The sequence below is a fragment of the Mytilus galloprovincialis genome, chromosome 5, assembly GCF_965363235.1.
Source record: "Mytilus galloprovincialis chromosome 5, xbMytGall1.hap1.1, whole genome shotgun sequence".
NCBI lineage: Eukaryota > Metazoa > Mollusca > Bivalvia > Mytilida > Mytilidae > Mytilus > Mytilus galloprovincialis.
This window is the reverse complement of record NC_134842.1, coordinates 10975083-10989390: the sequence shown is the minus strand read 5'-3', so window position 1 is coordinate 10989390 and position 14308 is coordinate 10975083. Positions and strand designations below refer to the sequence as shown.

The 14308-nt window shown below is 31.4% G+C and overlaps 1 protein-coding gene across 1 annotated transcript; it reads left to right on the top strand.

Annotated features, from left to right (window-relative positions):
• Nucleotides 1-5391: 5391 nt before the first annotated feature.
• On the top strand, nucleotides 5392-14084 carry LOC143076995 (uncharacterized). Its single transcript, XM_076252886.1, has 6 exons — nucleotides 5392-5564; nucleotides 8244-8317; nucleotides 8741-8905; nucleotides 10348-10476; nucleotides 10601-10702; nucleotides 13870-14084. Exons 1-6 carry the CDS (start codon nucleotides 5443-5445, stop codon nucleotides 14082-14084), a joined length of 807 nt encoding a protein of 268 aa, XP_076109001.1. The 5' UTR covers nucleotides 5392-5442.
• The last annotated feature ends 224 nt before the right edge of the window (nucleotides 14085-14308 follow it).

The window sequence follows — 14308 nt, the reverse complement described above, 5'->3', positions numbered from 1 at the left end:
CAACAGGTCTTCAATGTAGCGAGAAATTCCCGCACCCGGAGGCGTCCTTCAGCTGGCCCCTAAACAAATATATACTAGTCCAGTGATAATGAACGCCATACTAATTTCCAAATTGTACACAAGAAACTAAAATTAAAATAATACAAGACTAACAAAGGCCAGAGGCTCCTGACTTGGGACAGGCGCAAAAATGCGGCGGGGTTAAACATGTTTGTGAGATCTCAACCCTCCCCCTATACCTCTAACCAATGTAGTAAAGTAAACGCATAACAATACGCACATTAAAATTCAGTTCAAGAGAAATCCGAGTCTGATGTCAGAAGATGTAACCAAAGAAAATAAACAAAATGACAATACTACATAAATAACAACAGACTACTAGCAGTTAACTGACATGCCAGCTCCAGACTTCAATTAAACTGACTGAAAGATTATGATTTCATCATATGAACATCAGGCACAATCCTTCCCGTTAGGGGTTTAGTATCATACCATCATAACATATATGAGAAGAACATAACCCGTGTCATGCCAACAACTGTATTTTAGAATAAATGTGTTTAGTTCCGATGCAAAGACCTTATCAGTGACTCAATATTAACGCCAAAATATGCAAACTTTAATGACTTGACAACAGTATCGTAATTATATCCCTTCTTAATAAGTCTATTCAAAGGTTTTGTAAGTTTCTGAGGTGAATACTGACACCTTTGTGCTTTATAAAGAATATTACCATAAAAAATTGGATGTGAAATACCTGAACGTATTAGAAGTCTGCATGTTGAGCTATATTTACGAATGATGTCTTTATACCGATGATAAAATTTAGTAAATGTTTTGACTAGTTTATGATATCGAAAACCCTGGTGTAATAATTTTTCAGTAATACATACATTTCTCTCGTTAAAATCGAAAACATTGTTACATACACGAGCGAATCGTACAAGTTGAGATATATAAACACCGTAAGATGGTGACAAGGGAAAACGGATAATTAACGATAGGAAATGAAAAATCATCCCTTTTATCATAAATTTTAGTATTCAGCTTTCCATTAGTGATATAGATATCAAGATCAAGAAAAGGGCAGTGGTCATTGTTAGTATTAGCTTTATTTAAAGTAAGTTCAACAGGATAAATTTCATTAATATACATACTGAAGTCGTCATTATTGAGAGCCAAAATATCATCCAAATATCTAAAAGTATTATTAAATTTGTTTATCAGATGTTGTTTCGATGGGTCTTTGCTTATTTTTGTCATAAATTGTAACTCATAACAATACAAAAACAGGTCCGCAATAAGTGGTGCACAGTTAGTCCCCATTGGAATTCCGATAATCTGACGATAAACGGAATCTCCAAAGCGAACAAAAATGTTATCTAGTAAAAATTCAAGGGCATATATAGTATCAAAGCATGTCCAATTAACATAGTTTTTTTGTTTATTGCTACTAAAAAATGACCTAAAAGAGTTTGAACATATATATTCACATTCTGATTTTTTTAATGCCAATTTAATTAGGTGTGTGAATTTTTTCTTAATGAGAATGTGAGGCAATGTGGTATACAGGGTAGAAAAATCAAAACTTTGAACAGATTCAAAATCACCAATATAAGCATGCAATTTATCAAGTACTTCCAACGAGTTCTTGACACTCCAAAAGTAATTTATTCCACTATTTTCGAAGGCCTTATTTGAACAATTTATTATCAGGTTTTTAATTGTACCAAGTGTGCTGGTAAGAAGAATAGACAATTTAGTAGTTGAACAATGGCTTGAAGACGAAATAAATCTATATTTGTAAGGGGTTTTGTGTAGCTTCGGAAGCCAATACATAGTTGGGACTTTCATTGTATTTGGCTCTGCTTGTAAAGCGGTGGCTAACAGTTTATGTTTGTTACAGATTTCGTTTTCTGAAAATGGAGTCAGTTGGAATGTTGGTGAATTGGTGATTTCCTTTTTCAGAACCTCAATGTAAAATTTACGTCAAACAATATTAATATTATTAGCAGTTTTATCTGCCGGGACAAAAACAAATTCCTTGGCTAGTTCTTTTAGTTTATGTTTGATACGAGAAATAGGTTTATTGTGGTTATTGTTTATAGTAAAATGTTCTTTAAAATGTTGAATACGTATATCAACTATCTTCATTACTGAATTAAAAAAAGAGTCCAAAGATTTTTTGTCAGCTTTTTCCCGTTTTATCCATTTCATACAGTAAGTATGGAGTGAGTCGTGGATGATATTACGACACTCATTCCAATTAATAAATAATTGACGGGGGACGATATTTAGGTCCTTTACTGAGGAATGATTTTAACTCTCGGTCTTGAACGATGTTAAGATCTCCTGTAATAACATGGGAAATGGGTCCATAAATATATTCGGAATTACTGCAATTACATGAAGTAGGTGTATTTTCACTGATATTAACATCTTTACACAATTGACTATAATTAAACACAAATTTCCGGGTAGATTTCTTGTAAATATAACAAATAAGAGGTAGCTCAGTATTGTCAAAATATCCAGGAATTTGTTCTTTAACAGAATGGTCGTTAAATATACCGGCAATATTTACAAAATCAAAGCCTTTATTGACATACTTAATTTTAATAAAATGTTTTTTATGATCTTCAGGGCGATCAATTTTGGGAAATAATTTAGAATAACAATATGCCATAATAATTTGAACAATTTCATACTTAGGACTGCTATATGAAATTGTGTTGCAATCCTCCAAAATTTTATTTAACTTATTAACCGGTAACGAACAGAGTTTTGTTAACAGATAATGTCTGCCGTTGTTTTTTTGAAATAGAAATTAGGTCCGAAATATTGGTATGATTGGCCCGAAATTTTCTTTGATTGCGATTTGTTCTACGACCGTGAGAACGTTTTTTACGAACAGTTTTAGAAACTATATCCAAAATGTTAACGGAATTGGTTCTAGATATATTACCAATTCCCATGATATTATCATTTAGACCGAGAGGGTAAACTGTCTGTAATTTTTTAATCCAATTTAATTCAATTATTTTCCGTGATCGTACAAACTTTGAATGCGATTCACCAGGCTGCTTATTTACAACTTCTAAAGGTTGAACTGCTAAATATTTAAAAGGATGGTTGTGCTTCTTAAATGAAATCTAAGGCTGGCTATCTAGGTAAAAATAAGTTTTGATGAACTAGGAATATATCTTTTTCAGATTAAAGAATCTCAATCAGACTAAACGATATACTCAAAGCCTTCGTTATATATCAATAAACTTACAAAATGATATCCTCAAAGACTTCATGGTATATCAATAAACTGAGAAAAATGATACACTCAAAGCCTTCATTGTATATCATTGAACTCTCAAAATGATATACCCAAAACGTGTGTTGTATTTATCAAAGACATCACAAAATGATATACTTAAAGCCTTCAATGTATATCAATGAACAAAAAAACCATCACAAAGTCTTTTTTTATATTTTATTGTTAATTATTTTGCTTGCTTTACATCTGGTAGTAAACATTATACTATATAGATTTCATCTATATTCATCAAGAAAGCAAGTTATCAGTCAACCGAAATGTTAGGCTATGCAAAGGGTAAAACTGTTCCATTAAATGTCAATCATTTGAAAAATATATGATACTAAAGAAAAGTATTTTGGATTATTCAGACTGACTCATATCTCAAACTAAATTGGATATAGCTTAGATTTTACAGATTACAAACTCCTTTCGCAAACACTTTTAAGCATGGTTATATCTTTGTAAATTCAATATACATTGAATATTCTACATACAAAGGTTTGAATGAATGCATGGAGACCAAAAAAAAAATAAAATCAATTATTAAAATAGAAACGTCTTTTTGATTAATATGATTTTACTTCTAGTGTACGTTTAAATGCAGTTTGTTTTGTATTATTGCAGTATCAGTAAACTCAGTGTTTAGTGTCAGTTTGTTATATATGTACACATAGAACTTGTCCAATTATCATTCAATCTGAATCTTATTTCTCTTTTTCCACTATAGCGACAAAAACGGCAGTTATGTGATGTCTTATAATGCAATACAGCGTATGTAATATCAATGATGTATTTGGACTTTTGTAAAAAATTATCTAATGTTGCTATGAACGACATTTCTCCATTATCATGTTAATGGCTTATTGTTTCAACTAGATTTATATACCATAAATGACAGAAATAACAATTGTGCACACTATTAAATTAGTCACACATAGGTCATAAAAAAACAACATCAGTTCACTTAAACATCATGGACTTTGATCATTTTATATTACATAAAAGGAAATAGGTAATGTATAATGTTAACGTCCTTTTATACTATATCACACACAGATCATCATATTATATGGTGATGGTATAGAGTACTAATTATATAACCAGTAATACTAAATGGTGTCAACATGTACTTTTGACATATACTTAAGGCAAATATTGTAATTTCAAGTCTAGTACCGGAGTACAGTATAAAAAAAGAAGATGTAATATGACTGCCAAGGAGAAAACTCTACACAAAAGAATGAATGACACAGTATTTAACAACTCAAAAGTCAGCATATGTGCAAAAAAAAACAAGGAAGACAAATATGTAACTCATAAACAAACGATAACCCCCACCTACAGGCTCCTGACTTGGGATAATCACATAATTTATAAAAAATGTGACGGGGTTACAATACAATGCATGTTATAATTTATGTATCCTGGCTAAACTATTTCATGATTGAAATCTTGCTGATTCGGCGTTTCTGCAACAATAAGTTCTACTTCTACCCCTCTCACTGCTGTCACTGCTACCTCTACAACTAATTATGATATGTTAATTTCAAATATTTGGAATATATCCTGCATTTATCAACCATTTAACTGTTTTAAATTTTTTTTAACTTATTGAATGTTGAGATTAACTCATTATTCAAAACCGATGAACAATGATGTAGGTTTAAGATGTTCAGTGACAAGGTTTTGCATTTCTAACTTTATTCACATTTTGCTTCGAATATGATAAAAATGTACCGAGACACCTCGACTGCAATCTCACTAGAATATTATTTTTAAATCTGTGATTCAATAAGTACATGTATAAGATGGACATTTAATCCAAAAAAAGAAATAGAAAAACGTGAACATTAATTTTGCTTAGATGACAGAATGGTCAAAACGTAGATAAATACACCAATTCCATTGATCTGTTAACATATTTTATTTAGTTTGAAAAAGACAGAATAAAAAAACGACATGATTTCATAAAATAAAACGGAAACAAACAGGATTGTGCGTATTTTTTTAAAAATGCAAAAATACAACCAGGAAAAAATAGTTGAAGTAAATTGTCACATATATCGTCATTGAGCCGTACTAATAGTTGAGTGTTTCTATTGAATTAATATTAGGATAATCAAACGACAACAATGAAGAAACGTTCCAGATCTATTGCTAAGTGCATAGGGCTTATTGCTTATGTCTTTGTTGAGACGATTAGGTGTACAACAATGACGAGAACAGATCCAAATGTGTGTCCAAGATTAGTAAAGTAGGTACTATATAAAGAATATAATTGGGTACTATTTAAATACATTTTCAATCAATACCAAATATATCGCCTCTGCTCCAAATAAATTAATGCATGGCTGATTTTGTTAAGGAAACCTATAAATATACTGGATTTAGTGCAAATGAACGTTTGTCTTGAATAATCTTCATCAGGATATATTTTTACACAAAATGTTTCCAAAAAAAAAATAGAAACTGGTACAAAACTATTAAACTATCATTTTATTGTAAGACAATTTAAGAAAAAAAGTTTGCAGGTAATATAGTGATTAAACGATTGAGGTGTGCAAGTACTAGCATACTTATTAAATCTAAATAAAAAAGGTTCAACATTCACAGATCCTGCTTAATGTCAACGTTCTCTAGAGGTGTACATGTTGTTTCGGTAGTTTGATACATGTGCTAATAATGAACGTCAATAAGAAAATAAATACATACAAAATTTAGATAGTGTCAGAAAGAAATCCAGTATTCTCTTGTCGGACAGTACATTCAAGGACTGTCATCCTACACTCCCTTCAATGAAGCTTATTTAGTAATAATTTATTATATCAAATTGAGTTTGTTTTTCGTATCTGTTAGTTAAGTGTTTCGTTTCATATTCAGTTGTTTTTGTTTTTTTTTAATAAGTATTTAATTGGAAATAAGTAATAATCATGTACAATGTGCGTTTTTGTAATACACTTAATCATAACAGACACTCAACAAATCTCAAAAAAGTGGATCAGCCGCTTGAATGCATATTCTCAAATACACAGACTTTCTGCATTGTGTACCTCATTTAGATACCCCAACAAATCAGTATAATCGATTGATTTCACTAGATATTGAAAACTAACTTGTACACATTGTATGAAAAACGCGTTGAATAATACTCACAAATTACAGATACTACAAATGAGGCAGAATTTATCAAAGGGAGTTTGGGAAGTAAATGTTTAAAAACGTAAAATCGTAAAAATATACTGAACTCCGAGGAAAATTAAAAAAAAGTCCATAATCAAATGGCATAATCCAAAAACAAAACACATCAAACGAATGGATAACAATTGTCATTTTCCTGACTTGGTACAGAGCTGGATTTAAAGCTAGAAAAACCTCTCAGGTGTATGACAGCGATTCAATATAAGAAAGACTGACAAAGTTATTGTAAAAACAAATTACGACGAAAAAACATCAGTAAATGTAAAACTGAATAAAAACATGAAAATGATAAATAAACTAGGCATCAAATCTTACCATATATATTCAAAAGAGGTGTTTAATATTTAAGTAAACGTATATACATCACAATTTCGGCATACAACTCTTCATATGCATAACATTGGTATATTCTTGGCGCGGAATTGTTCATTAATGAGAAACTTGAAATTAATTATACCTTGTTACTAGCGCTGTCTGTTATTTTCTGTTTAAACCAAAATTTAAAAAAATATATCCTACACTCTATTGTATAGAAGAACCAGCCAGTAGTTAGAAGGGCAAAATATTTTACATGTATGCCTATGAAATAAATACAATTCTAATATGACGTGCTTCTTTCGCTATATCTATACTTAGTGCAGACTCAGAGATATGCATAATAATGGCTGTTACAATATACTTCCCACGTAAATCTATATGTATTGGAACTTATTTTCAAACCCTTTGCCGATTTTATTGATTTGAAATGTGCAATTAAAAAAAGACAAGATAACTGTTATTCTTATTCGGATGCATAATAAAAAAAAGAAGTAATACACAAGAGCTTGGAGAAATCAACAAAATAAAAATAAAATAAAATTTCGCGAAAGTCTATTAACATTTATGGCGCATTAAAGTCATTTCAAAACATGACGTCATACAAATGAAACTGCTAAAGTTGAAAATTTTTTGTTACGTGAACCATCGAAATTCGTATGCTTTTATATATTAAAACTGATTTTTGAGGTAGGTAGGTTTTGTTTTATTTTTCATTCTATTGCATTATTTGTATATTTACTAATTTCAGCAAGTCAACATGGCGGTTCCTTAGTTACGAAATGTCAACTTTGGATTTGACGGAAGCTTACGAGAAAATCATGTAAATTAAAAATGGCAAATGTTGGGTTTGAGAATTAGAAGAATTAAACAGGTTTTTTTTCTAACAGTTATTCACGAAATAACACATGCAAGCTACGGATTTATTAAGATATTTGAGCTTTGTCTAACAGGAAGTAAAAAAGATCAGCCACACACATACTAAACCAACCCTTGCTTCAGTATTTTAATGACAGTATTTGTCTTATTAGAATCGAAATAATTCATGGAAGCCATAGATTGTTGTAAATTTACACAAGGCCTTGGCCGTGTTATTCGTTTATTTTATCCCTCGCTGACGTGCAGGATAAAATTCGAATATCACGGCCCAGGCCATGTGTAAATTTCCAAAAATCTATGGCTTCCATGAATTATTTCTTAATTTGAACTCATTACCCTAGATCTTTTGAATACGGGTTTATTTTCTTGTACACAACTGGTTACTTATCAACTAGCAGTTTACAGACTTTACCAACAGAAAGTTTAGTTGTCGATATGAATGCAGTTAGTTAATTATATCGACAGTCAGATGTCAGTTATAGAGTTAAATAAGTTTTGTAACTATTTTCTCATAAAGCTATGTTTGTATTTATATAAGCAGCTCTACTGGAAACCAAGTAAAGCTCGTATTTGACTGTTGTCCTGATTTCTCTTACCAGAATGGAAAATGTCAAGGTATATTTGTTTTATAAAATAATCATGATAGTAAATCGTGATGTTTATTCTTCTATTGCTCGTTCAATTTTTTTTTTTTTATCTTTTATGTTGAGCTGATCAAACTTTAGATACAGTATTATTTAAAGAACAAAATAAAAAAATCTAACAGTTGATTCTAGACGGACGGAAACATTGTATTAAAGTAAAATAATTTCCTGTTACAACTCCTGTTGATAATCATCAACCTCGATTTGAAAATGGAACAATATTTCATTAGTCACAATTTAAATAGTGTAATTTGCATGTTTATGTTTCTAAAAATATTCAATTAATGTATTTGTTTTTCATTGTTTTGTGTGTGTTTGTACTTGTTATTATTAAGGATCTCCTTTTTATATTTGAAATTTGACATGGCTATACTTTTGATGATCCACTTTTCAGCATGTCCAGCAGGAACATTTGGTAGGAATTGCTTGCAGCCATGCAATTTTAATCATCATGGGGTTCAGTGCAAACAGATGTGTAACTGTATAGATAATAAGAAATGTGACCCAATTCATGGCTGTATTTGTGCTACAGGGTTTACTGGATCTAAATGCTCAGATGGTATGTTTATAATTTTAATCCAAGGTTGAGATATTCTTTCATAGCAATAAGTATAAGCTACGTAAAGTTCATTTGCCGTACTTAGATATGTATGCAACCATCAAGCAGTCGTTTTATATTAAACACACTAATGCTACGTATACCTTGATAAAAAATAGAAACAAAAGAAATGAACTCCGAGCAAAATCCAAAATGGAAAGTCCCTAAGCAATAGGCAAAATTGAAAGTTAAAACACATGACACAATTGGATAACAACTGTCATATTCCTGACTTGCTACAGTCATTTTCATATGTAGAAAACTGTGGATCAAACCTGGTTTTATTAAGTTCATTTATCAGAAATTATTATACATTATCACCACATCAAAAATCTCGTACAAGATGTGTCGTACAACTATCCTTTAACTCTATTTTTCGCTATATAGATGATGTTCTTTCACTAAATAATTCAAAATTTGGTGACTATGTGGAACGCATCTATCCAATCGAGCTAGAGATAAAGGATACTACAGATACAGTTAAGTCGGCCTCATATCTTGACTTACATCTAGAAATTGACAATGAGGGTCGGTTGAAAACAAAACTTTACGACAAAAGAGACGATTTCAGCTTTCCAATTGTGAACTTTCCATTTCTAAGTAGCAAAATTCCAGCAGCACCTGCATACGGGGTATATATCTCCCAATTGATACGATATTCTCGTGCTTGCATTTCCTATCATGATTTTCTTGATAGAGGGTTGCTGCTCACAAGAAAGCTATTAAACCAAGAGTTCCAAATGGTGAAGTTGAAATCATCCCTTCGTAAATTTTACGGACGCCATCACGAGTTGGTTGACCGTTATGAAATAACCGTATCACAAATGATATTGGATATGTTACTTACGTCGTAACTACAATCCCCTTCCCTTTCCTGAATGTGGCCTACCGAATTAGACTATTTACCGGATTTGTTATCACATTAGCAACAGGACGGGTGCCGCATGTGGAGCAGGATCTGCTTACCCTTCCGGAGCACCTGAGATCACCCCTAGTTTTTTGGTGGGGTTCGTGTTGTTTATTCTTTAGTTTTCTATGTTGTGTCGTGAGTGCTGTTGTTTGTTTGTTTTTTTTCATTTTTAGCCATGGCGTTGTCAGTTTGTTTTAGATTTATGAGTTTGACTGTCCCTTTGGTATCTTTCGTTCATTTTTATGCATGTCTGCATTGTCTACTAATCATATGTATTTTGGCATTCAAGCTCAATATGTCTACTACAATGTGCAATAGACATATACATACATGTTCATATTGGTATTGCGTAATTTTTAATTGTCATACGTCTTGTACTCTCTGCTCATCTGAAGTGAATAAATGTTTTATAAGGTATATTTTAGCAGACTGTTTTGTTATAGTTGTATATTTTTATTGCATTCATTATCACGATATTTTGTTCCTGTTGAAGCGTGTCCATCCGGAACATACGGTCTAAACTGTAAAGAGGAATGTTTCTGCGCACACGATGCTGAGTGTGATCCTGTAACTGGAGACTGCTTATGTACTGCTGGATGGTATGGGAATCACTGCACAAAGGGTAAATAATCATTTGCTCTGCTTCCATTTTATGAAATTATTTATTCATTGAAATACATGTTTATTGACGTACTGGTCAACATTTATCAATTTAATACGACGATATACGTCAATATATCTTGCAGAATGTCCCATGGGAACATTTGGAATCAATTGCAGTGGAATTTGTAACTGCCCAGATGGTGATACGTGTGACACTGTAACGGGAAATTGCAATTCACCTAAAGGTATATTGATATTATTATGCCTTCCAAGTGTCTTCAAATTAAAACTTTGGGAATGTTTCTAGAGGTTTTACTTGAAATATTAGAAAATGTAAATTTTACTAAGGAGGGAAATATGAGTGGTAACAGGCAAAGTGTTTATGGTAGTGAGTAGTTTACAAGTATTGTTTATAAACCAAAATTAGCAAGGTAAACTGGGGATGTACCTAGGTGCACAGGAACATCAACCAATGAAATATTTACGATGCACTCAGGTGCCTTAGGACATTCAGTATATGTGGTGTCTATATCACAATATTATAATAGAGGAACACAATATAAAATCTGCAAACTCAAACAGCGTAACATCCATACTTACGACCTCGCCGTCTTGAATCAAGCAGGACACGTTTTAAAGTGTTGTTTTACATATTTTGACCTTTGTTCTGTATAAGGCCTGATTGATAATAAAATTGAGAATGGAAATGGGGAATGTGCCAAAGAGACAACAACCCGACCATAGAAAAAAAAACACTGATTGAATCTATCAGTGATTGAAGTTGTTAGTTTTATGTTTGTAACTTACGGTTTTCATTCCGATTGCTCCATTTGTCACTATCTAAAAAAGATATCTTTTGACAATGTCAGGAAATCCAGTTAGAAATGAAATGTACCTTGTAAAAGTAAGGACTTCTTTCTGATGATTAACAACAAGAACATAAACCAGAATGGTTAAATACTAATAAGCAGTATAATAACTCACTTGATAATCAGTCCAATAGATAATTACAGCTTATGCATAATCAGGATAAGACACCATTTTCATTAAAACACTTACATAAAAGGTCCAAATATGTAAAAAAAAAGTATAGACACCTGCACATCACAATTTCACAACACAAAAAAAATCTAAATATTTACGAGATACTATTGATATAATGATCGCTTCAATACATCTATCGTAAGAAAAGTTGAAGCTAGAGCCATTTTAAATGCGAGGTAGTTTTTATCATTAGACAAGAGTGTACGTTAAATAATGATTTTTCATTAGGGGTAAATTTAAAGGGGATTGTCATATTTATTTACTCTAACGCTGATAAACAATCACATGCAAGTGAAACGGTTTGTCTAGCAGACATCTCTTTTGTAATCATATTGCTCTTTGGAAGCTGAATATAATTAGTATCAGATGAAAAAAGAAGACCTGAATTCAGAAAACAGACACTGATAAATCGAGTACAGTTATGGTTTACATAATGATGGCTGCTGCTCTTATTGGTATGGTCTGTGTTGTAACAATGATCGTGAAAGTAAAAGAAACCGTATGTCGTCGAGTACAAAAACCAAAGAAGGACACTTCAAAACCAAAGTTGAAACGTCAATTAGCAAAACAGAGGCGATCGTCAGTCCAGACACAAGACGCTCATACTGGATCGTTTATTATAGATTTCAGAATTTTCAGTGTTTCCATCTCCAATGGAAGAAGATGTTTATTGTGAAATTGAAGACATCAGCACACTAGAACCGAATCGTTATTAATGTCTACATACGTATAATGACGTCAAAAATTAAACTGTGTTGCTTTGTATCCGGTTAATATTTGCCTCAACAGCACTCATATTACATTTTCTCATTTTTATAAATTCAACGAATGAATAATACACTGAATTTGTTTCAAAACGTTTAAATTTCCTGTTTACAAAACTTTGAATTTTACGAAAAACTAAGGATTTTCTTATCCCAGGCATAGATTACCTTAGCCGTATTTGGCACCACTTTTTGGAATTTTGGATCGTCAATGCTCTTCAACTTTGTTCTTGTTTGGCTTTATAAATATTTTGACAAGAGCGTCACTGATGAGTCTGATGTAGACGAAACGCGCGTCTGGCGTACTAAATTATAATCCTGGTACCTTTGATAACTATTATCAATTGCTGATGTCTTAAATCGAAAAAAAATATTGTTAATATTAAAAGTATTGGATTTCAAATAACTTTGAATACTTTTCCAGGCAGAAGATTGTTGATCAAGTTAGTAGTGTTTTATTGCTAGCAAGTCTGCAACCAATACATTTGTTCATTTTATATAGTTTCTTTAAATTTTCGTTTACTGATTAAAAAAGTATGAATTATTCGAAATACATATACTAAGGAATTTCTTATCCCAGGCATAGAGTACCTTAGAAGTATTTGACATTTTTATTTTGAAATTTAGGGTCCTGAATGCATTTCAATTTTATGATTGTTAGGCTTTCTAACTATTTTGATTTGAGCGTCAACGATGAGTTCTTTGTAGACGAAACGCGGGTCTGACGTATCTAATTTTAAACTTTGATAACTAATAATGCTATACATTTATGTTGAGTACTTTTATATTATATATTACATTAAATACACAGAATTACTTTTGTCACAACCTTGGTTTGGTAAAAGGGGTAGTGTCTTCTACTATTTGATTTTGAAGAATTTACAAGATAAGAAAACTGTATATCTGTCACATGAATGTCCTTGTTTACTGTTTCATACTTTGGTGTAGTTTGTTTATCATTAATACGACTGTTTAGGCGTGGTAAAACCCTTCAAAGCTTAAACATAACATGTATACAAAACTGTGATACATTGTATTGAATGTTCCGAAAACAATCTTACGAATTTCGGTCATTCTTAGGCAATTTAATGAGAAGGAAGAGGAAGTGTGTTCTAATTTTATTTTATTTATACATGTACCATGTGACTTGTTTATGTTGCTGATAAACCCTTCACGACATCAACATTTCATTTCAAAGATATCGAATTGCCTTGATAATCTTTCAAAAAAATGTGTTCTATGCAACATATCTGACCTCTAACAAAAAAAAAAAAACTTCAGAAAGTAAGCACCTGAATGAAGTATTACAAAAGTTTTGAGGTTTAAAAAAATTTAACCAAGTAAAAATGTTAGATAGTGCAAAACCCTTTCCTTGTCAAAGCTGTGTTTTCTGCTATTTATTTTTCTTGGATGATAATCGTTCCTTTTTTGGAAAAATGAAAGAACAATGTAGAAGTTTATATATTTTTATCGATCAAAAGCGAAAACAAATAAATAATCATTATAATACAATAACATTGTTTGTAGTGTTTACATTTCATTCAATTAAATGTTTCCTTTTCTTTGCTTTTTGTTTTCCTTAATTATTATTTTTGAAATTGCAGAATGCCACCTTGGGTATTATGACTACAATTTGGATTATAATTGCTCAAAAACTTGTATATGCAACAATGAAGCATTATGCAACAAGATATCCGGCACATGTGAATGTAAAGACAACACTTCATGCATTAACATTAGAAAAATAACATGCCCAAACAACACTACAGCAAATTCTATTAACAGGTATCATAATTATGATTTTGAAGTTCGATCTTAATTACAAATTGCACAAAAGTATGATTTAAAATTTCTTATTAGCTAATTTGCACTTGATAAATCAATAAATCTATCAATCAACAGATTTGGGAGATTGTTTGACTCATTGTGTAACTAACAGCCTTCAAACCTTTCTCTTTTTAACATGCCCAATAAGTAAAGAAATATCAAGTCAAGATTGTAGCATTTCTTAGAAAAATAATTCGTTTCTAAGTATGTTAGCGT

Coding starts and splice junctions, on each gene's coding strand:
- LOC143076995 (XM_076252886.1), top strand. CDS start 5,443: ATGAAGAAACGTTCCAGATCTATTGCTAAGTGCATAGGGCTTATTGCT. Junction 8,318..8,740: donor CCAGAATGGAAAATGTCAAG/GTATATTTGTTT, acceptor TCCACTTTTCAG/CATGTCCAGCAGGAACATTT. Junction 10,703..13,869: donor AAATTGCAATTCACCTAAAG/GTATATTGATAT, acceptor TTGAAATTGCAG/AATGCCACCTTGGGTATTAT.